Consider the following 24,615-nt stretch of genomic DNA (forward strand, 5'->3'; position numbering starts at 1 on the left):
ATGCATGTCTATGCACAGGCTCTTTAGTCTGTACAAAAAAACTTTAAATTTGCCATGTTGTTTTTTTATATTCAAAGCTAATCAGGCTGTATAATCTCTGCCCATTCTTGCAGGTAATTCAAGTATTGAACAGGCACAAGTCATCTGTAGTCAAGGTAAGGATCCGATGTTGTTTAAAATATTAAAACTTTCCCACTTATGTATTTTGACGCATTTGTAGTCCCTTAGAAAGTCAAATTTAATTAAAGACCTTTCTTAGAAGGCTAAAGTTTTAAAGGCTTCTTGCAAACCCTTAGATACTAATGAGCAGCAAACAGCATAAAACCTGAACAGACTGTGAGTTACTTGCAGGCTGTTCTGGTTTTATGCTGGTTGCTTATAGCCATTTTCACTTTGCTTCTGAGTGGGAAAGGGTTTGCTATCAGTTTACATAAACTTCCTTTCAAATGCTATTCTGTATCATTCTTCAAGCAATGTTGTTGTATGATATTGTTTTACTTTTTTTTAGATTTTTGAGAACTGATCAATAATACCACACTGTCTTTGGTCAGTTTCACTGAAAATATCAGAGACTAAACATATCCAATGCTATCTGTTGATACCTTTTACCTTTTCCCACTCAGAAACAAAGTGAAAATGGCTGTGCAACCAGCATCAAACCAGAACAGCCTGTGATTCACTTGCAGTCTGTTCAGGTTTTATGCTGTTTGCTGCTTATCAGTATCTAAGGGTTGGAGATGAAGCCTTCAAACTTGAATCTAGTAAGAGAGGTCTTCAATTTAATTTAATTTTCTAGACTTAGGGACTACAAATGTGTGAAAATACGAATCTAAGTGTAAACGGGTTAATGCAGGTCAAGTGGTCTAGAGAAAACTACGCCCACGATCTAGGGAGCCCATACTCGTTACGCCTGGCCTCTGCCGATACCTCGGGCAACATAATAGTCTGGGATGTGGCACAGGGAGAGCCCAAGTCAGAATGTTGTGACGGCAACAAACCCATTCTTGGTATACACCTTATAATAATTGAGTTGTATTCTTAAAAACTGGGCTCAATGCATGTGTGTAAACTGTTGTCCCAGATTAGCCTGTGCAGTCTGTACAGGCTTATCAGGGATGAGATGTTTTGCCTTAACTGGATTTTCGTTCAGAAGAGGTTTCCTTCAAAAGTGAAATTCCATAAATGTTGAAAGTTTCTTCCCTGATAAGCCAGTGTGGACTGCACAGGCTAATCTGGGACTAAATTTTACACACATACATAAATAGAAATATAAAAGCATATGTGTATGTGTATTCATATTTGTATGCATGTATGTATGGGTTAATTTACTTGTATGTATGTACGTATGTTTGAAAATAATTAATTTCATTTAGCTTCTTCGTGTGATTTATGGATATGTACTTGCACTTGTGTCTAGTTTTATGTAAGTCTGAATTCATTTATGTATATATAAGTGTTTCTTTGTGTGATTAAAGGATATTAATATATGCACATGTGTGTATGTTTATACAAGTCTGAAATAATAAGTCTTTCATTACCATAAAAAACATTTTGTTTTCATTTACTATAAAAGCAAAGGTCTATTTATCCTAATTGACTTGCAAAGTCGTTTAATGCTCTTCTGTTTTGTTTGTCCATGGTCTGTGGTCCCATTGTGAGAAGTCCATTGGTTAAATTAGGCTGCACTGATTAAAACCAATTAAAGTCAAACTGCATTAGTCTACTCAGTCTTTGTTGGTCAATTACAAGAAGCATTTTTAGTAAAAAAAAATATTTTGAATATCAGCAAATTATAAAACTTTGTCAAACTTAGTCAAATAACTCCATATCAAAAATACAAAATAAATTTGAAGTGTTTTTTTTACGTAAACTAACCTACATGAAGTTCCATATTTATTTATGGAAGACACACTAAGTATTCAATCAAAAATATTTTGTGTGTTATTGTCTACTAGCAATGGAAATATGTGTCATGTGCTTACAGTGATTTTTTTGCTCAAATTTACAGCCGAATTTCGGCTGCTTCCCAATTGCAAAAATACACGTTTTTTCCCAAAATTCTGACCAAAATTTCCCAAAAAAAAAACCAGAAAGAAATCTCATATAACTTAATTATGATTTCTTAAATCTAGGTCTCAACTTTATTTTTTAAACATCTAACAAAATATATAACTTGAATTTAGTCATTTTTGTCCATAAATCATTCCCAAACTTGCCACTTTAATTAATTAAAAAAAAAAACAATTTGACCAGACTCCTTTTCTAGAAAACTCCCTGAACATGCACTTAAAAACAATATCACTTCTGTTACTTATAATCCTATTTATAATGCTTAATTTTTCCCAATTTCATGGTTTATCGCGCTATTTTTCCCAATTTCACGGTTTATCGCGCTAATTTTCCCAATTCAAATGACACAGGCTGTAACAAATTAAAGCAAAAAAAATCACTGGCTTACAATTACTTACACTGAGCAGGTATGGAATGGTTGCCATGGCAAGATGCCTCACGTGACCTGCTGGTTGCCCTTCATCCCCCGTATGCTGTCATACTGTGGAACGCTGACACGGGAACCAAGCTCTGGAAGAAGACATACACAGAGGCTCTCTGCTCCCTAGCTCTTGATCCATTCTGCTTTAGAAACGTGGCCTGTATGTATTAGCCCATGCCCACTTAGAAGCAAAGTAAAAATGGCTATGAGCAAACAGCATAAAACCAGAACAGCTTGCGAGTAACTTGCAGACTGTTCAGGTTTTATGCTGTTTGCTGCTCATCAGTATTTAAGGTTTGGAGATAAACCTTAAAAACTTGAATCTAGTAAGAAAGGTCTTAAATTAAATATAACTTTCTGAGAGACTTCAAATACACGAAATAGGTATCTAAGTGGTAAAGGCTTATACACTTTGATATACACACTACATGTATGTGTGATTGATCCTCCTTTCTTGTGATTCTTTCCTTCAAATGCAGTCAATGCTGTAATAAAAACTTCCAAACTTCAATGGGTAATATTTAAAAGTAAAAATATTATCTCTGTTAGCAGGGCTTGGTATTTTCTCCGGTAATGATTTTCGAAAAGTAAAATGAATGGCTGTAATTCAATATTTCAACAACACAAACTAACAGACAATCCCTGGGTGTGTATTTAAATGACAGCTTTTTAAAAAGCTGTATTCATATACTTGTATCGGTCAAAATCACTCGAAGGTTCAAGTACTTACTTTTATGCAGTAAGTAAGATTTATTTAGATGGATGCATACAGATGTTTAAAACAACAACCATTTCTTGTTATTGTTATTAAAACATGATTTTCTTTCAGTTTTGGGTCAAGACTCCATTGTGTTCATTGATGACTTCTCCATAACAAAGACACCGTCGAGTAACGGAAAGAAATTCTACATTTCCAGTCCATCAGGTGGGACAAATTCACTGTTTTGATATTACTATGACTATAAAACAATTGAAAAAACTATAACAATTTAATGTTATTACTTTCTTTGTCTCATAAATTAGATTAATATAAGTATATTTTACTTCATTTTAGCAAACACTTCATGTGTAGCTCAACTTTGTTATCATGAAGTATATTTTATTGCTTACACTTTCAATTTCTTAAATATTGACTGCTGATTCTTTTAATGGGTCTATATTCAGATATATGAATACAAAAAGTATTGTCCCTTATAAGCCTGTGTGACTGAACAGGCTAATATGGGATGACACTTGAGGCAAATGCATCCAGCCCAATTTTCCCACAGCAAGCTCAAATGTGCTGATGTATACAGCAATATTTTATTTGTCTGAAGTCATATGGCAGATCACAATTTACTTCCAGATATTGAATGCAAGACATAACAAGGCTTTAACGTTTATTTATTGTATCTGCCAAACATTCTTATATATAATGCTTTAGTTTTGAACTCGTTCCATATATCTTTTATCAAGCAGGAAATTCTAAGGGTGAGTCGTCCATGGGAAGTCTGGAGCGTAAGCAGTCAACGTCCAAGAACCTGGCCAAGAGGATGACCAGGATACTGGTGGGAGAGATCAGCAAGTACGTGCTACATGTGGGCTTCATGTTGGGACAAGTGGGCAAAGTGCATAGGCATTAACTAACCCTTGACCACTTAGATACGTATTTTGACGCCTTTGTAGTCCCTTAGAATGTTATATTTAATTTAAGACCTTTCTAACTAGATGCAAGTTTTAAAGGCTTTATTTCGAACCCTTAGATACTGATGAGCAGCAAACAGCATAAAACCTGAACAGACTGCGAGTAAGGCTGTACTGGTTTTATGCTGTTTGCAAATGCCATTTTCACTTTGCCTCTGAGTGGGAAAGGGTTAAGTGTTGTCCCAGATTGGCCTGCGCAGTCCACACAGGCTGATCAGGGATGACACCTTCAGCCTATAGAGGATTTTGGTTTGGAAGGGACTTCCTATCAACAAAAAATTCCATACAAGCGAAAAGTGTCCTCCACGTTAACCCTGTGCGGTCTGCGCAGGCTAATCTGAGGCAGCAATTTACATTCACGCATTAACCCTTTGCATGCTGGGAAATTTGTTGTCTGCAAAAATGTCGTCTGCTGGATTTCTTAAATTAGCATTTTCTTTGATTTTTTTCAAAGAATACTATCAGAATAGCAAACAGTTTGGATCCTGATGAGATGCCACGTTCTGTGGCGTCTCATCTGGATCCAAACTGTTTGCAAAGGTCTTCAAAATCCGGTTCCAGCGCTCAAAGGGTTAAGCCTTGTTTTCCAAGAACGAGGCTCATATAGTCCTTTTGATCATACAAAACTATTTTGTGTTGTTATTGTTGTAGAGCTGGGTAATCTTTAGTAAAAGCTTGCCGTCTAAAACTGCAAAACCAAATACATTTGTTCACATTGACCAACAGTCTCTTGTAAAGTGGATCAAATGGGCCCGGCATCTGGTTTTAAGAATTGAAGGGATGTGTTTCTCAAAATGTTGAAATGACAAGTTTTACAATATTTTATCACAGATTTGAAAATAAAACATCACACTTCAAGGATAGAGAATGACATAGATAATTCTGAAAACATTTTGGTTTATAAGGAATCATCATAGGAAATGGATAAAGTTATGGTGTCTTTCTATTCATTAAAATTGTTTTTTGGAGGCTAGTTTTAATCATTTTTGAAACTTGATATTAAAGCAAATGGACACCTGTTTTTGTGTCCCTGTTTTACCATGGATCTACTTGTATGCCAACTTTTGTAATAGTATGTATATGTATATCATTGATGAAATTTATACATTTTACTGTATATTCATGTACCGGTATATTGCTGCATGTATTTATACTAGGAATTAAGCTGCTTTGTTCACCATGAAATATTTAAAATTTTCAGAATTTGTTACATGTATTGATATCAAATGATCAATGTTCGAATATACCGGTACTTAATAAACCTTTATAAACAGTATATTCCAATATCCATTTTGCTATTTGTATTTCTCATTGCTGTGCGTGTTCTTCCCCTGTCCAGTGAAGGGTCACAGGGCAAGGATCTGATAGCCCTGAATGAGTGCCTCCAGATGTTGTACCTGCGGTCATGTCGACACCACCTGCTGCTGGTATATCCTCGCGAGGTTCTCATTCTTGACCTTGAGATCAACCAGACTGTGGGCATCATACCAGCGGACAGGACTGGATCTCCATTCCTTGAGGTAACACAACAGAAGACTAGGTCTCCATTCCTTGAGGTAGCACAACAGTAGACTGGGTCTCCATTTCTTAAGGTAACAACAGTAGACTGGGTTTCCATTCCTTAAGGTAACAACAGTAGACTGGGTCTCCATTACTTGAGATAACACAACAGTAGACTGGGTCTCCATTCCTTGAGGTAACACAACAGTAGACTGGGTCTCCATTCCTTGAGGTAACACAACAGTAGACTGGGTCTCCATTCTTTGAGTTAGCACAAAAGTAATCTGGATCTCCATTCCTTGAGGTAACACAACAGTAGACTGGGTCTCCATTACTTGAGGTAACACAACAGTAGACTGGGTCTCCATTCCTTGAGGTAACACAACAGTAGACTGGGTCTCCATTACTTGAGGTAACACAACAGTAGACTGGGTCTCCATTACTTGAGGTAACACAACAGTAAACTTGGTCTCCATTCCTTGAGGTAACACAACAGTACATAGGTTAAACTTAAACCTGTGTATTTTTATTTGATTGCTTACATAGCGTTATATAGAGACACTCACAAGTTTCTTTGGAAGAACCAGTAAATGTCTTATGAAAGTTCTTGAAAACACTCCCTGGTTTGTATTGAATCAGAGACCTCTGACTTACTTACATATACTATATTCAGGGTTTTTTCTGCCTATTTTGGGAAAAGGAGTCTGACCAAATTGGGAATTTTTTATTGACAAAATTGTCCGTTTTGGGAATTTTTGCTTCGATGAAAGGGCTCATTTTGGGTAAACGTGAATTTATCATACTTAGATAAGTCAGAGGTTTTACAAATAAATGTGTTAATTTGCCCTTAAATGCAGTTAAGCATCAGATGAGTAAGTTTGGTTTGTGTGAATGTGCTGTGAAATGGGGAGCACAGCAGGTTCATGGTGCTAAATCCTCGCTCAACCACAGCAGTGCTTGTTGATATGATACACATCAGCTTGACGAGTTGGAACATTAACAAACTAGTAATCATAAGTCATAAGATATTTGTTTTAAAAAAAAAAATTTTTTTTTTTTTTTTTTTGGAAATTGGGAATTTTTGTTCTAATTTCGGTTTGGGATCAGGTCCGTTTGCATTGAGAATGCCTCCGTTTTCCAAAGGCGCAGACAGTGCTGAAAACCCCCTGTTTTATCCATTACAAAATTGTTATACATGTATAATCTATGGGTTTTTTATACCTCCTTTGAACAAGGCGACAAATTGCAGTCGCACTTTAACTTTGCCCTATATACAAATTACACAAATGGTAATTATCATAAGTCACCATGTTGCGTGTAAACCCTGCCCACTATTTTAAAAGTTCAAGGTCATACTTAGAGCAAAGGTCAAATTCGGCCATTAAACACCTTGATTATATGTATTACAGTTTGAGCCATAACTTTTCCAAAAAATGTAAACCGTCATAAGACTATGTTTGAGTGTAATATCCATCTCCCTATCTCAAAGATAAATGTCATACTAAGTAGTCAAAGTCAATATCAGCCATAAAATCTTAAATTTTCATGTTTCAGCCTTAGCTTTGCCATATAGTAATGGATTAAAAATATGACAACAAGTTGTGTGTTGCTTGTCCCCTTACCTGAAAGGTGGAGGTCACACTTAGAGGTCAAAGGTTAATTTCACTTAGAGCTCAAAGGTTAATTTAGCCATAAAACACCTTGTCTGGACTGTTATTTGTCATTCATTATGCAGTTTAAAAATTACTTTCAACTATTGACCACTATAGGGAGGCAGAGTTCTGAATGTCAGCCTAAAAGGTGAAGGTCACAAATGCAGGTCAAAAGTTAATTTGGCCATTTCAAATAGAAGCTGCGTTTTGACTTAAGTAGATTTTGAAACCAAAGTGTATCGTGGTTCATCTGTGCCCTTTTGATAAATGTCTTGTTACTTCTAGCACCAAAGGTAGTGTGTTTGTTTGGTAAAATTAACATCAATACCAGTTGTTGAATAGTGCTGAAGTGCACATAAGTGCATGGGTTAATAGATATAAACGACAGTATTATATTTGTTATTTATTGCATCAGATTGCTTTATTTGTTCATGATTTTGTTAAGAAGTTGGCCTTGGTTTTTAAACATTAAGAACACAATGTCTTTACTGCAGGATATATTGCTATGTTGCTCTGCAGGTGCTACCTATGACACAGAGGGATATCCTGTACTGCCTGCATGAGAACGGCAGCATCACATGTAGAGTAAGACGTAAGCAATGCCTGCAGGGACAGATGTCTCCGGAGAACAAAGATGCATTTGGTAGTATTGATATTGCATAATATTTTGTTATCTTTATAATTGTTAACTTTTTGTAGTTCTATGGGAAATATCCCTTCTCAAAATGAACTTTTAACATATAACCCATTTGTTAAGAATTTTTATTAAGCAATTTGTTCTTTAAAAAAATAATAATAAAAAGTGAATAAATCACTTTAAATATTTTTTGTAACACCTATACAATTATTTCGACATGCCTTGTAGATGACACAGGCCAGAGTGCCTCCACTGAAGTGACCTATGACCTGAGGGGTCAGTCAGACTCCATACGGATGACCCGCCATTGCAAGGTCATGGGCTTCGGTAACTGTCAGGTCAGTGAGACTAGGCTGGCCCTCCTGCTGTCTGATAGTAGACTCATCTTATGGGATCTGCACACCATCGACTACCAGGTAGTGTACAGTTACTGAAAACAGCAGCGTGACAGAAAAAAATTCTTGTGTAATTGCTGAGTTGTAAGAAAATGTTAAAAGTCTGCAAGCCTGAAAATTTCTCTGCAACATTGTGGTGGGAGACATAATGATTACCGGTAGTTGCTCCTTGTTGGTTGGTTGGCTAGTTGGTTGGTCTGTCCATATTTTAGGGCTGGGCCAAAAAATATTAATTTTTTGGACGATTCTGAAATAAATTGGCAAAATTGGGTGTGTTATTCATGTTCATGTTATGTTTTCCCAGATATGTCTAGTACCTGGTGTTGTTTTACCAGAATTTCCATCGATGTTCGATGTCATTAGATTTTTACATGTTGTTTGATTTAAAAAATACAGATTGTAGATTTGAGCCTCTCCTAGACAACCCATAAGAATTCGCTTAGAATTTGTTTTTGAAAATTTATTGGTTGATTATTTAATGGACAAATGTATAACTGGTATAAAGCGATCAGCTTTATTTATAATAGTCAACATTGTTGTATTGTTTCATAACTTTTCTGTTGAATTAAGAGTGAAAGGACAACTAAATATTTAGTTAATTAAAATAACTTGTATGTACCAAATGTAAATGAGCTTTGTTCTGTGAAAAGGGGGTTCAATGCATCTGCATAAAGTGTTTCCCCAGATTAGCCTGTGCCATCCGCACAGGCTAATTAGGGATGACACTAACCTTCTAAACTGGATTTTTGCTTAGAAGAGACTTTCTTTAACAAAAAAATATCATAAAAGCATAAAGTGTCATATCTGATTAGCCTGTGTGGACTGCACAAGCTAATCTGGGACGACACTTTATGTATGCACATGCATTAAACCCCCTTTTCACAGAGTCTCAAGTTTATATGTAATTAGATTCAACACTTACATGTTTTATGCCCCCGGTAGGATGGCATATAGCAGTTGAACTGTCCGTCAGTCAGTATGTCAGTATGTGTGTGTCAGTCTGTCCATCCGTCCGAAATAAAACTTTAATGTTGGCCATTACTTTTTCACTATTGAAGATAGAAACTTATTATTTGGCATGCATGTGTATCTCATGGAGCTGAACATTTTGAGTGGTGGAAGTTCAAGGTCAAGGTCATCCTTCAAGGTCAAAGGTAAAAAAAAAAAATTGTTCAAAGCGGCTTTCTCATGAAGCTGCACATTTTGAGTGGTGAAAGGTCAAGGTCATCCTTCAAGGTCAAATGTCAAATATATGATGTCTGTCCGTCCGAAAACTTTAACATTGGCCATTACTTTTTCAATATTGAAGATAGCAACTTGATATTTGGCATGCATGTGTATCTCATGAAGCTGCACATTTTGAGTGGTGGAAGTTCAAGGTCAAGGTTATCCTTCAAGGTCAAAGGTCAAAAAAAAAAAATTTTAAATCAAAGCGGCGTTCACATGAAGCTGCACATTTTGAGTGGTGGAAGTTCAAGGTCAAGGTCATCCTTCAAGGTCAAAGGTAAAAAAAAAAAATTGTTCAAAGCGGCTTTCTCATGAAGCTGCACATTTTGAGTGGTGGAAGGTCAAGGTCAAGGTCATCCTTCAAGGTCAAAGGTAAATTTTTATTTTTTTTTATTTTCAAAGCGGGGCAATAGGGGCATCGTGTTTCTGACGAACACATCTCTTGTTCTATATATTTCAGTCTGACTCCAAAAGCAGCAAGTCCCCATTGTATACGCCTGGTGATGACATGATTTTGACCAATCAGACACTCTGTAACAAAGTAATTCCCTATCCAAGACAAGCATTGTGTGATTTGATTGGTCAGTCAAGCCTGATCAGTGTTGATCATGAAACAGCAATGAAAGGTACATTTATTTAAGAGTAATTATTCTGCAGACTGTGATTTTACAAAGCATGCACATATTTATAAGCAGAAAACATTGCTTGCAAGTGCAAAATGGCCCTTTTTCAAGCTAGAAGCCTATTTTGAGGTCAGCGTTGCGTGTTGGATATGGTGTTCCCATAGCAATCGAGGTCAAGAGTTCGATCTTCTCTGGTTGAGAGTTTTTTTTTTAGATCTCCCCGAAAAACATCAATAACTTCCCAGGAAATAGACTCAAAAGCATTTCTATACGCCTTAGGCTTTTGATACATTGGAGCTAAAGTAAAAAGATGTAAACTTAACCCTTTACCACTTAGATACATATTTTGACGTGTTTGTTCTCCCTTAGAAAGTTGCATTTAATTACTAGAATTAAGTTTTAAAGGCTTCATTTCCAATCCTTAGTTACTGATGAGCAGCAAACAGCATAAAACCTGAACAGGCTGTGAGTTACTCGCAGGCTGTTCTGGTTTTATGCTGTTTGCACATACCCATTTTCACTTTGCTTCTGAGTGGGAAAGGAGTAAACTTACACGGCATATGTTCTCAGGTCACGGGGTGGTACTGAAGTTCCTGATGACGGGTCTCCTCCAAGGCCTGCTGTCTCCCATCACGGTTATACGCATGTGTCCACCCCTCACCACCAAGAACTGGAACATCTACAAACCACTCCTCGCTGTCGGTGAGAACTAATGTTAACCCATTTATGCCTAGTGGACTCTCCCATCCTTCTAAATTACATCAATTTATTTCCAAAATGAGAGATGTCTAGTATATTTATTTCTATATTTAGAATATTTCTTGCATAAATGCCTTTAAGCAAACAGCGCAGACCCTGATGAGACGCCCCATCATGCGACGTCTCATCTGGGTCTACTCTGTTTGCCAAGGCCTTTTTTTGTAGATGCTAGGCATAAATGGGTTAAGAACTCAAACATGTGATGGTGATAGAAAAATGTGCTTACAAACAATATAACAAAAATATCATAGCTGTATGTAGTTTTCAAAATAGCTGTATGTTGTTTTCAAAATGTTTCTTAATTATATTCATTATGCATGTTAATATGAGTCATGTTCTGAGAAAACTGGCCATAATGCATGTGCGTAAAGTGTCTTCCCAAATTGGGCCTAAATTGCTAAGAAGAGACTTCATTTAAACGAAAAATAAAAGCGGAAAGTGTGGTCCCTGATTAGCCTGTGCAGACTGCACAGGCTAATATGGGATGACACTTAAGGCACATGCATTATGCCCAGTTTTCGTAGAACACGACTCATATAGTTGAAACAGCCTGTACATACATCTGTGTGTCCCATTCATTGTTTCAGATTATAGAAGCCTTGTTCAGGGAAAACTGGGATTAATGCACAGTTTGCACAGTCTTATCAGGGACGACACTGTCCACCTGAACTTGATTTTGCTAAGAAGAGAATTCATTTATAATGTATACAAAAAATAGTCCCAAATTAGCCTGTCTCCACATACTTATCTGGGATGACCCTACCCCCCCCCCCCCCCCCCCCCTGCATTAAGCCTGGTTTTCCCACGGCACTGTTCGTATGCTGATCAGGTGCTCTCTTGCAGGCAGCCAGCATGGCAGTGTACAGGTAGTGAACATGAGCAGTGGCCAGGTGGAGAAAGAGTACAGCGTCCACACCAGCACTGTTAGGTAGGCTGGGATTATCAGACAGGCACACAGGGATCAGACCCACTGGGATCAGACACACTGGGATCAGACACAATGGGATCAGACACACTGGGATCAGGTTCACTGGGATCAACACAGTGGGATCAGACACAGTGGGATCAGACACACTTGGATCAGACACAATGGGATCAGACACCCTGGGATCACACTCAGATTAGACACACTCAGATCAGACATACTCTGGGATATGACACATAGGGATCCGACACACTCTAGGATCAGACACACTGGGATCTAACACACAGGGATATGACACACAGGGATGACACAATGGGATCAGACACGCTGCTATCAGACATAGTGGGATCAGACACAGTGGGATCAGACACACTCTGAGATCTGAAACACAGGGATCAGACACACTCTAGTATCAGATACACTGGAATCTGACACACAGGGATCAGACACAATGGGATCAGACACACTGGGATCATACACACTGGGATCTGACACGCAGGGATCACACACACTGACACACAGGGATCAGACACACTCTAGTATCAGACACACAGGGATCACACACACTGGGATCAGACACACTGGGATCAGATAGACTCATTGGTATCAAACAAATTGAATAAGAAATTGTCTTTACAGTTAGACTAGAATCAAACACCATATGACCAGACACACTGAGATTAGACAGAAACACTTGAATCAGACACACTGATTTTAGATACACTAGAATCATACAATATGTGACCAATGGGATTGGACACACTGGTATTAGAGACACTGACCTGACAGACAACTATGATAAGAAAGACTTGGATCAGAAACACTAGAATTTCCCACACTGTGAGTAGACATACTAGGATCAGACAAGCTCTGTAAGATCCATTAGGATTGTAGGTGATTAAGTGGTGTTATTAACAATGAACTAATTTCATAACTACACGTATTTTATTCATCATTTTTTGTCCCCTACCGGTTTCACCGGAGGGGACCTATGGTTTGCGCTCTGTGAGTCTGTGAGTCTGTCTGTCTGTCTGTCACACTTTTCTGGATCCTGCGATAACTTTTAAAGTTTTTCATATTTTTTCATGAAACTTGGAACATGGAAAGATGGCAATATGGACATTAGGCACGTCATTTCATTTTGTTCCTACGTCAAAAATTATGGTTGCTGTGGCAACAAATAGACTAGAAATACTGCTGAAAATGGTGGTTTTCTGGATCTTGCGATAACTATAAGTTCTTAATATTTTTTCATGAAACTTGCAACATGGATAGATGGCAATATGGACATTATGCACGTCATTTCACTTGGTTCCTACGTCAAAAATTGTGGTTGCTATGGCAATTCTGAAAATGGTGGAATTTCTGACAATAGTGGAGCCGGTAGGGGACCATATTGCTTGACAATAGCCTTGTTTCTACTTGAACATACACATTTGTATGCCATGACTGAAAATGAAGTGATAATTGTGTGCCGTCATTGCCCAAACAAGGTTCTCCATATAAATCAACTATTTGATTGTTGTGATTTCTGTTGGTGCTTGCAGGGGTATAGAGTGGGCCAGCCTGGCAAGTTTCATGTCCTTCTCCTACCCCAAGCCAGGAGCCTCTGGACACGTGAAGAATGAGATATTCCTCATTGACACTGTATCAGGTAGGTGTATTTATTATGTTGGGTGAATGTGTGGACACTATTGTTAACGCCTGTCAGGGCTTGCAAAGTCATTTTGATTTTATGGGGAAGAAAAAAATTGACTTAATTTACTTCAGGATTTTTTTTCAATTGAAAAGTAGCCAGGGTTTCTGTCCAAGTTGGTGGGGAAAACCACTGTGTTAGGTATGGAGATTTTGGGTTCTTATGCATGTAGACACTCGATTAAATGGATAAACATACATGTAATTTCTTGCATGTATTGGCATTTACTTTGTGGTTCTAGACAAAAGCCTTTTGTCAATACTTCTTGGACACTTGCAGCTTTAATAAGTTTGGAATAAAAGTAAAACTACTGCATGCTCTGTTTTGACAAATTCATCTTGCTAATATGTCTTTATAATATTAGACCTGGTTCGTATTCACCAATTATCTAAGTATTAAGGATAAAATGTCCTTATTTATCCAAAGATTGCCTTAACTTTCTTATTCAATACGTACTTTCCGTACCACCTAAGGTAAGATTTATCCTTTAACACTTGGGAATAATTCATGTGTTTGCGTTTCTTAATAAATCTTCAACTTAACACTTACAATCTCAAATATTACTATATTTATTAACATGATGCTGTAAAAGTCCTCACAAAATGGCAGAACACCTTCACTGACAGATGTGAAGTGATAATAATTCATAATATTTAACAAAGAGGATAGTTAATAAATAAAAACATATTGAGTACTTGCTCTATAATTTTTTGATGAAACACATTCGTTCAATGCAAAAGGGAAAACAAACACATGACATGCGATACAGCATAACCCCAATTTCAGATATGTAAACACATCCCAGACGCAAGTACAAAGACTTCTATTGTCTCCTTAAAATCATATTTTTTTCCATTTATTTAATTATAATGCATTGAAAGAAATAATGTTAAATGATAACACAACTCAAATTATTATTGTAACCATGAAAACTACATAAAACAACGAAGGACAACAAACTTACTTCTGCTATTCTGTTTAAAAGTCCTTTTTTTTAATATAATTTGAGTACCCATATCAGTCTGTATTTAGAGCGATGATAAACATCAAAGAAAATATACATGTATGATGAATTGTGTTGAAAATCATAGAAAAACATATGCTACGTCGCCATTTTTAAGGTGATTTTCAGAGTTAAGGGAGGGTTATATGTTCCTTAACTTTAATGGAAAAAAAAGTGAACCTAAGGGGTATTTCTAAGGTAAGACATATTGTGAATAGGACTTAAGGCATTTCCTCAATTTACAGGGAAAAACAGTACAAAAACTAAGGAAAGAGTAACAACTTAGCTTATTTTTTCCTTGGTGAATTCTGGCCCAGTTGTTCATACAACTTATGTTTTGTTTCTGGAAGATATGCAAAAAGAAAAGAGATAATCTATACTCATTTATGGCACGCCTGAACCACAAAAAAGAGAAAAACTAAGTTTAAGTAACTTAAACTTAGTTTTTCACTACTTAAACTCAATTTAAGTAACTTAATTCGAATTAACGCTACTAAATGCATTAAGTAGTTAAGAAGAGTTATTTTCTATTTATGTGAGAAAAATGAATTAAGCAGAGAAAAACTTAGTTTAACTCGTTAAGTGCGCCCGAACAACAAAAATTGATTTTAATTACCGTTAAGTTACTTAAATTGCATTTAACGCTGCTTAAAATTAATTTAAGTGCTTTCGCATCGTTAATTGTATTTAATTATTACTTAAGTAATAAAATTTTTACTTAAGTTGAATTATTAATTATCGTTAAGTCAAAACTCGCGTCCGAAAATAAGCATATGAAACAAGCGTTTTGATTGGTTGTCAGGTTTGTTAATAAATTCTGTGGTCACCTTACTGGACCTCCAATTTTTTTACCAGTCATGTCCTGAGGTCCTGTGAGTTTGGCTGGGACTGTAAGATATGCATTGCGGTTTAGATCTATTTAAAACAATTTGCCTAACATTTTTTTATACCTTTATCTGGAATTTGGGAATTAATTTAATTTAATCCAGGAAATCGGGAAAGGACTCAAAGGAGCAAAATAATAGGTACAGGATTTCGGGATGGGACTCCCTCCTTACCCCCTTTATGCATGACAGGCCAAAAAGTTTGTTATATTTAGCATTCTACTCACCATAACGATCAACTGAATGACTGCTGTGTTGAGCATGTTGAGTCAAATCAGGGAGACTATCTCTGACTAACACTACTGACTGGATGGTGCTCTTCAGTAAATCATCTGGGACGGTGTGGTCATTCTCAAGTCTCTGCAAGTTTGTAAGAAGACTGGCGATCTGGGTGCGAGCTGCAGAAACGTCAAGGTTGCCGTTCTGTTTGCCTCTCTGTACATCTCTGAGTGTTATTGAAACTCTTTCAAGAACACTGTCAGCTGTAGGTAAATGCGTGCGTTGTAACCGATCCATTGCAAAATTGTAAATGGCGGTAGAAGAATATCCTTTCCTGTTTACGTTTGTTACGACGTTTCTGATTGGCTTAGGTCTTCCGGATCATTAACTGACCAATCAAAACAATTCGACTTTACAACTTAAGTAAAATTCCTTACTAAAGTTGAATTCGTGTAACTGAAAACATATTTTAAGTAGAAAAACCTATTTTAACGCAACTTAATTGAAAATAGTACAATTGATAGAGAAAATCCTTGTTAAGTTGAATTAATTCAACTTAAGTAAGAAAATTACCATTAAGCACCGTTAATGCATTTTCGGTGTTTTAATTAGCGTTAACGCCGCGGGAACCACAAAAACTACTTAAATTCATTTTAAGCAGCGTTTATTCGAATTAAGTAACTTAAATTGAATTTAAGTAGAGAAAAACCTAGTTTAAGTAACTTAAACTTAGTTTTTCTCATTTTTGTGGTTCAGGCGTGCCATACTCATTTCCAATATTATACATTCTTTTTGAAAGCAAAATCAGGGTGCTATTTTAAGGGGGTGTTTTAAGCACTGGCCTCATCAGTGGATATTTATCATACATGTTTATCTGTGATAACCTGTCACATTGCCATATACAGTCCAACCCCTCTTAAGCAGCCAGTCAAGGGAAACAGCCAAATTGGCTGCTTAAGCGGGGTGGCCTCTTAAGAGGGGGTTGGGGCATAGGGAGTCTAGAGTTGATGAGTGCATGGCCAACTGTTCAATTTTGGTATAAACAAAATGGTTAATATGTGTACATGTACTAAACAATGTATAGACTTAAAATAATTTTATTTCTTCCTCTCTAAAATCAGCTATAAGACAACATTTTCATTCAAAAAAATATTCTATTCATCTTTCTCATCATCATCAATATCATCATCATCAGATTCAAGTCAATGAAAAAGAATCATTCTCATGATTCATTGTTTACACAATGCGCGTTGTATGGCCCCAATGCACTTAAGATGGGAACAGTTGTGAATCAGTTATGCGTGAATAACTCCCGTGTCACTATAAATCGATAATTTAATCGGTTTATTGCAGTTTTATGGCTTTGAATACCTACCGCATGAATTGGTCCCGACAGTGATCTCCTTCGCGATAAAATCGTTGCCAGTTACTTAAGAGACTGATAATAGCAACCGGGTGTAATCCTCCTGGTGATCGTGCTTTTCATGCATAATATTATAAAAACATTTTTTGGCCGCGTAAAGGGTTTTATCAAAATTAATATTGAAATCATTATAAATATAAAACAAATATAAATGTTTTGTTTTATTCCCAAAAGAGAATATTAATTTGTAATCCGAAACACACTCCCGATTGTTTAATGTTAACGAGACGTTTACAAATTCTAGCATTGTACTCTATTGACTGACTTCTTATGTATTTCAATTTTACTTATGTGATAACCTGTCATACTCCGAGCTACTCTATTTTTTTTTACTTGTTCTGTATTTCAGTTATAATGATGTTATAACCTGTCAGTTATAATGATGTGATAAGCTGTCACATTCCCATATACCCTATTCTACGTGTTGTTCTGCAGGTAAGGCTACTGCAGTGCTTACCTATCCTATGTGTTGTTCTGCAGGTAAGGCTACTGCAGTGCTTACCTATCCTATGTGTTGTTCTGCAGGTAAGGCTACTGCAGTGCTTACCTATCCTATATGTTGTTCTGCAGGTAAGGCTACTGCAGTGCTTACCTATCCTATGTGTTGTTCTGCAGGTAAGGCTACTGCAGTGCGTACCTATCCTATATGTTGTTCTGCAGGTAAGGCTACTGCAGTGCTTACCTATCCTATGTGTTGTTCTGCAGGTAAGGCTACTGTAGTGCTTACCTATCCTATGCGTTGTTCTGCAGGTAAGGCTACTGCAGTGCTTATCTATCCTATGTGTTGTTCTGCAGGTAAGGCTACTGCAGTGCTTACCTATCCTATGTGTTGTTCTGCAGGTAAGGCTACTGCAGTGCTTACCTATCCTATATGTTGTTCTGCAGGTAAGGCTACTGCAGTGCTTACCTATCCTATGTGTAGTTCTGCAGGTAAGGCTACTGCAGTGCTTACCTATCCTATGTGTTGTTCTGCAGGTAAGGCTACTGCAGTGCTTACCTATCCTATGTGTTGTTCTGCAGGTAAGGCTACTGCAGTGCTTACCTATCCTATGTGTTGTTCTGCAGGTAAGGCTACTGCAGTGCTTACCTATCCTATGTGTTGTTCTGCAGGTAAGGCTACTGCAGTGCTTACCTATCCTATGTGTTGTTCTGCAGGTAAGGCTACTGCAGTGCTTACCTATCCTATGTGTTGTTCTGCAGGTAAGGCTACTGCAGTGCTTACCTATCCTATGTGTTGTTCTGCAGGTAAGGCTACTGCAGTGCTTACCTATCCTATGTGTTGTTCTGCAGGTAAGGCTACTGCAGTGCGTACCCTATCCTATGTGTTGTTCTGCAGGTAAGGCTACTGCAGTGCTTACCTATCCTATGTGTAGTTCTGCAGGTAAGGCTACTGCAGTGCTTACCTATCCTATGTGTTGTTCTGCAGGTAAGGCTACTGCAGTGCTTACCTATCCTATATGTTGTTCTGCAGGTAAGGCTACTGCAGTGCGTACACAGAGGGACCAGGAGCCCCACATAGAAATGCTGAGGGTGTCACACCTTAGGTGAGTGAAACTTACACACCATCAACACAAGGAGTACTATTGCCTTAATAAATATGGGCCGCGCTCTGTTTAAAGGGGGCTTAATGCATGTGCCTAAAGTGTGGTTCCAGATTAGCCTGTGCAGTCCACACAGGCTAATCAGAGACGGCACTTTCGGCTTTTATAGTATTTTTCATTTACAGAAAGTCTCTTCTTTGCAAAAATCCAGTATAGGCGGAAAGTGTCATACCTGATTAGCCTGTGCGGACTGCACAGGCTTATCTGAGATGGCACCTTATGCTTATGCATTAAGCCCTGTTCTCACAGAGCACAGCGCGAATGTTTTGACAAAAACCATTTTCATGTACATACGCATTCATTCTTGAATATTCAATGATCGAATTTAAAGATAGACATTTATTTACCTCTTGGCCATGGCATATTGTCTGACTTGGACTCAAAATAGTTATTCACCCAGGTTATTAGAATTATTCTTGGAGCCTGAATGACAGAAAATGACCTGCTTTTCACTTAATACCTGGTCTGGTAGTGCTCTGGACTACAAATCTGAGGATCTTAGGTTTCATAACTTTCCTAGAAATGTATGGTGATTGGTTATGAAATGACAGCCATTCTCTCCCTGTTATGATTTAAGAAGTTGTCAGTTACCGGCATAAAACTGTGCAATTAATTCTGGTAAACTAACTACCTCAGGAAAGTGTCAGACAGTTAATGGATTGCAGTAAAAGTATGACTTAAATATTGTTAATTTAAGTAGACAGCAAACAATCCAAAAGACCAAAAAATGACTTACAATTACAGATGTTTTTATTTATAGGATTTTGATATAAGCCTGCAAAACTGCTTCACAACAACTAATGAATATGTGTTTTTGTAAATCATGCATACATTCAATTGTTAGCAATAATGACTACTTTATTTCAGACAGTATTTCACGCTGGCATTCAAAGAAAAGCCTCTAGAGTTATGGGACTTGAAGACACTGACCATTCTTAGGGAGATGTCATCAAAGTTGCCTCTGCCCACTGCAATGGTGAACTTAATGATTTCTAGCAGCTTTCTCTATTGAAGTTAATGTTTTTCTAAAAAAACTACTGTACTAGTTTTGGACAAAACAAATCATGTATAAGATATTAAAACAAGCCAGCCCTATTGACTGTTGCTCAGTTGTATGCAAGCTTGTGTGCTTGTTAGCTTTATGCTTGCAGAGACATATTTAACCCTTTCCCACTTGGAAGCAAAATAACAATGGCTATGTGCAAACAGCATAAAACCAGAACAGCCTGCGAGTAACTCGCAGTCTGCTCAGGTTTTATGCTGTTTGCTGCTAATCAGTATCTAAGGTCTTGAAATGAAGCCTTAAAAACTTAAACCTAGTAAGAAAGGTCTAAAATTAAATACGACTTTCGAAATTTGTAAAAAAATACGTATCTAAGAGGTAAAAGGGTTAAATTGTTATGTTTCCAAGAGAAAATCAGCGCTATTATTTTCTTTTAGATAGATCATTTGTTTGTGATAAATAAAAGGTTCTGAGTGGAAATGACATGACAAGACTGCTTGACAGAATTTCTCCCTTGCAGGAATGGTCCCCGAGCCACAATTTGAAAGCTCTGCGCAAGAAGCTCCAACAGCAGAGCACCCAGGAACCAGGCGTGGGGTTGTCTGGGCTAAGCACAGGGGATACAGGGGCAGAGAACTCTGACAGTATCTCGGTCACATCATCTGATAATGCTGTCAGGTAGGCTATAATTAAATATTGTACATCATATTCATTTGTTTGTCTTCTACTATATGGACAGATGCCATCAAAAGTATATGCACCGGTTGCTATTTTCTAATTAAAAAAAAATGCCCACTAAATATTGATGTAAGTGACATATTTACCTACCTAACTCACAGCTAAGTTGCACTTTGTGTTTTATTTTATACACATGAACTGATCAAACTTGTGGTTTGCATTTTTTTTAAACCAATTAAGATTTATTAAAAAAATATTATTTTAAAAATGTACAGTCCAACCTGTCAATAAAGACCACTCAAGGGATTTGGTCGTTGTGGTCTTTGTTTACAGGTGGTCTTTATTCGCAGGGTCGATCGAAACTTTGCAAAATATGCTAGTAGTTTTTGAACAGGTACCTTATATATGTATGTGCTCTATTGTTTAAATGTTTGAATACTTATGCATGTATAATGAAATAAAGGATTGAAAACACAGTTTTGTTTTACATTTGTATATTTATTACATGTTACAACACTTTCTACACTTATGCACTAAGTCATTCACTGACGCGAATTTCAACTCACGCTTAGGGCGTTTACTTTCACAGTTTACGTTCTCCACGAATTCGTCCATAATCTCATGTTTACGCTTTAAAATGCTCTGAATTTGAGTTTTTCCTACACCAAGATCACTAGCCACTTGTGTACAACTGTGTCCTTTACCTAACAAACTTATGACCTTAACGCGTTCTTCCAACGTCAAGAACTTACACTTGGAAGCCATGATGGTTAACTTGAACTGACAATTAACTTTTCTATAATCTATGAACGTCTTATTAAGGAGAAATTTAAGAAAAGGATGACTATCAAAATATTTGTCTTTAATAGGCATCGTAAATGATATGAAACCGTTAATTTTCTAAATAAGTTTATGAAAACCCCAAATTTGTCTTTGATATTTTCGGCAATTAGTACATTAATCGCGAGTCACTTAAATACAAAGGCAAATTTTTACACTTTTGACAAACTGTCAAATGCATCAAAGAAGCAGGCGACTACCAATTAGCAATGAATGTTAAATAAACAAACAACTGCTATCGAGTGCAATAAACTGTCACTTGCCAATATCTCCATAGCGACCGACGAGTCCACTGGTAAGATGTGTATCACGTGACTACGCAGCGTCCTGGCGGCCATTTTGTTTTTTAAAGTTGCAAAATCCTTGATTTTTATGATTGCAGTGGTCGTTGTAAGCTATCAAAATGGAGATTTGGGAATGTAAAGGGGTGGTCGTTGGTCTTTGTTCACAGGTGGGCTTTATTCGCAGGTTCAATATATAGTGAAATCGTTCGGGAGGAAATCGGTGTGGTCGTTATTGACTGTTGGTCGCTATTAACAGGCGGTCGCTCGGGCAGGTTGGACTGTACTAAGAATGTTCTAAGTTTTAATATGTCATGAATACGTATAATGGAAATGAAATGATTTTTTGTCGAGACAGCTTGCAGTAACTAGATGCACTTGACAATTGTTGTGTGTGTGTGTGTGTGCGTGTTTTAAGCCATCAATGTTTTTTGGTCTGTAATTGTGTCATATATCATGCAATTTTAACAGATATTTATCATGAATAATATAGCAATTCATATATTATCCAGTGACCCAAAAACCTTGGGGAAGATCAGTGTGAAGGAGCACTTTGTGTTCACGGACAGTGATGGAATACTGTATCATTTCCTTGTTGAGGGTAACAGCTTCACTGATGCCTCCAAGATTCCACCAGAGGTATGGTAACATTGGCTACTTTGATTTGCATTTAGAGTACCTTAACTTCTTTTAAAGGCCTGTTTCAAAAGTAGAATGACAGTTTTGTTACATTATTTGGTGTATTGGAGAAAAATATGTACATTTAGGATTTGTTGCTATTTTGTTATAAGGATTATATGTTTGAAAAGTTGTCAATTCATTTACTTATATGAATTATCTTTGAACTTTGGAGCAATAAGGAAAACCGGTATATTCTTAACACTTATTCCAAATCATTCCATATAAAGGCATTAATGAATTAGACACTGACTTAGTGAGTTTTAAGGTGTTAAATAAGGAGCATGTTGCATTTGAAGCTAGTTTCCTACCCCTCACAGCTGTGCATATGTCTCCACCATTACTTCTGTGCATTTGTTACCTCCCCTCACGTGAATGTATCTCTACAGAGTGGCATGGGCACCATCACATGGCTGGCATGGAAGGGGGACTTCATCGTGTTTGCTGACGCTGATGGCCAGATCTGCCTCTGGGATTTGAAGGCTAAACAGGCCAGGTGATTAACTAGTTCTATCACTCAGTCAGGGAATCCCTTCACAGGTGGTTTATTGAGGATCACAATGACATAGTAGATATGTTGTTCACCTAGTTACATCTCCACTTTGGGCTATCCCCATGATATCACCTCATAAATATATTAAGTACTGTTTCTACCCAGTAAATGGACTCAATAGTGTCTCAAGAATAGCGTTGAGGCTTCCTAAGCTTTGAAGCTTAATTCAATAAGTTTACACTTGGTGTGAGATTTGTTTCTGTCTTTCTTTACTCTCTATAATTGTTATTAAAATAATTGTATGTCCCCTTTCAAAGTAGGCCCCATAAAACAATCACACGGTTTGTCTGTGTGTCTGATTAAAACTTCCTGTCTCAGCCATTACTTCGCCGTATTTTGATGGTCTTTAATAAAAAAAACTTGTCAATCCTCATACTAATATATGTGGCTTGTAACATGTGTCTTTTTACCTCAAACTTACTGGTCAAAAGTATTTGGCTATAAAACAACTTACAAATTACTGCCTCGGTCAAATTTTGCCACATATTTGAATATTTAACTACAAATGTAAACCATCCTAAGACAACGTTTCATGTGCAACACTCATCTCCCTACCTCAAAGTTTACACTAAGAGGTCAGGGCAACGTTTGGCATTAAAATAATGCAGTCTCACTATAAGTTTGTCATTCATTGTGCAATTTAAAATACCAAAAATGACCGTTCTTTGGAGGAGCTGTGGTGAGTGTAACACACTTCACCTTACCTCCTAGGTCAAGGAGTTGTTAATGTGTTGACACGTTTGGAAACCATCATGACACAAATAGAAACCATCATAACACAATGTGTCGTGTTTCAACCATCAACTTACCTCAAAGGTCAAGAGTAAACTTTGACCATAAAATGGCTTGTTTTTTTAGATAAGTGAAATTTCGAGACAATATGTGTAATGTCTGGGCATTCCTGCCGTATGGACACATTACGTTTTTATGCCCCAAGTAGGGGGGCATATAGCAGTTTAACTGTCCGTCTGTCAGTATGTGCGTCCGTCCGAAAACTTTAACATTGGCCATAACTTTTGCAATATTGAAGATAGGAACTTGATATTTGGCATGCATGTGTATCTCATGGAGCTGCACATTTTGAGTGGTGAAAGGTCAAGGTCATCCTTCAAGGTCAAAGGTAAAAAAATCAAAGCGGCGCAGTAGTGGGCATTGTGTTTCTGACAAACACATCTCTTGTTTTGTTATTTATTAAATGAACTGAAACTTAGGTCAAGCAGGGTTTTAAATTGGCATTGGAACTAAGTTGTCCACATCGTGCAAAATGGGGGTTCAACCATATGCACACATATGTTGTGATTTTGTGATAAACCATGACTGATACATGAGGCAAAAAAAATGTGTTAGTTGTAATATAGTGTTGCCGTGGTGACATGCAGAGTCTTAGTTGTAATTGAGTGTCGCCATGGTGACATGCAGAGTGTTAGTTGTAATTGAGTGTTGCCATGGTGACTGTGTCTATTTCAGGAACAACTCCACCCACCGTGGTTGGATCAAGAAGATAAGGTTTGCCCCTGGCAGGGGAAACTACAAGTTCTTGTTGCTGTACAATGAAGGGGCAGATGTGTGGGATATTAATGAGGGCAAGGTAAGAAGGAATCTCCAGGACAGCCTAGATTTGTTTTCTGGATATTTTTTCCTTCTGAGTTTTTACTAATTACTCTAAGTTTTCGGACATTCTAAGTTTTCAGACACCCCATTTTTTGTCCAAAATAATTATTTTTCTTGACTCTTAATATTCGTCTATCATTAATGACTCTAAATTTTCGGACAGTATATTTTACAGTGCTTCTTTACCAGATTTTGGCATTGTATTCGCTTATCTTTTGACCCTTCGATCATGGATTTTTACAAACGGATAAAG

At 37.2% G+C, this 24,615-nt stretch overlaps 1 protein-coding gene and 1 long non-coding RNA gene across 4 annotated transcripts in view; one reads left to right on the forward strand and one right to left on the reverse strand.

Moving 5' to 3' along the window:
* Window positions 1-24,615, reverse strand: part of LOC127840965 (uncharacterized) — a 55,851-nt gene that overhangs the window by 19,651 nt on the left and 11,585 nt on the right. The gene's annotated exons all lie outside the window — the stretch shown is intronic.
* Window positions 1-24,615, forward strand: part of LOC127840961 (WD repeat-containing protein 11-like) — a 64,691-nt gene that overhangs the window by 3,039 nt on the left and 37,037 nt on the right. For 2 of the 3 annotated variants that reach the window (XM_052369431.1, XM_052369430.1), the window contains exons 3-20: window positions 114-155; window positions 854-1,007; window positions 2,478-2,651; window positions 3,321-3,416; window positions 3,947-4,055; window positions 5,514-5,694; window positions 7,846-7,969; window positions 8,192-8,379; window positions 10,046-10,211; window positions 10,779-10,910; window positions 11,811-11,895; window positions 13,440-13,546; window positions 18,589-18,661; window positions 19,586-19,694; window positions 20,242-20,399; window positions 22,033-22,159; window positions 22,588-22,694; window positions 24,219-24,339. In XM_052369431.1, the coding sequence (XP_052225391.1) occupies window positions 114-155; window positions 854-1,007; window positions 2,478-2,651; window positions 3,321-3,416; window positions 3,947-4,055; window positions 5,514-5,694; window positions 7,846-7,969; window positions 8,192-8,379; window positions 10,046-10,211; window positions 10,779-10,910; window positions 11,811-11,895; window positions 13,440-13,546; window positions 18,589-18,661; window positions 19,586-19,694; window positions 20,242-20,399; window positions 22,033-22,159; window positions 22,588-22,694; window positions 24,219-24,339 (2,253 nt within the window). The remainder of the gene's footprint in view (window positions 1-113; window positions 156-853; window positions 1,008-2,477; window positions 2,652-3,320; window positions 3,417-3,946; window positions 4,056-5,513; window positions 5,695-7,845; window positions 7,970-8,191; window positions 8,380-10,045; window positions 10,212-10,778; window positions 10,911-11,810; window positions 11,896-13,439; window positions 13,547-18,588; window positions 18,662-19,585; window positions 19,695-20,241; window positions 20,400-22,032; window positions 22,160-22,587; window positions 22,695-24,218; window positions 24,340-24,615) is intronic. The other variant, XM_052369432.1, reaches the window with a different exon arrangement.

This window comes from Dreissena polymorpha, chromosome 8 (assembly GCF_020536995.1).
Source record: "Dreissena polymorpha isolate Duluth1 chromosome 8, UMN_Dpol_1.0, whole genome shotgun sequence".
NCBI classification, from domain to species: Eukaryota; Metazoa; Mollusca; class Bivalvia; order Myida; family Dreissenidae; genus Dreissena; species Dreissena polymorpha.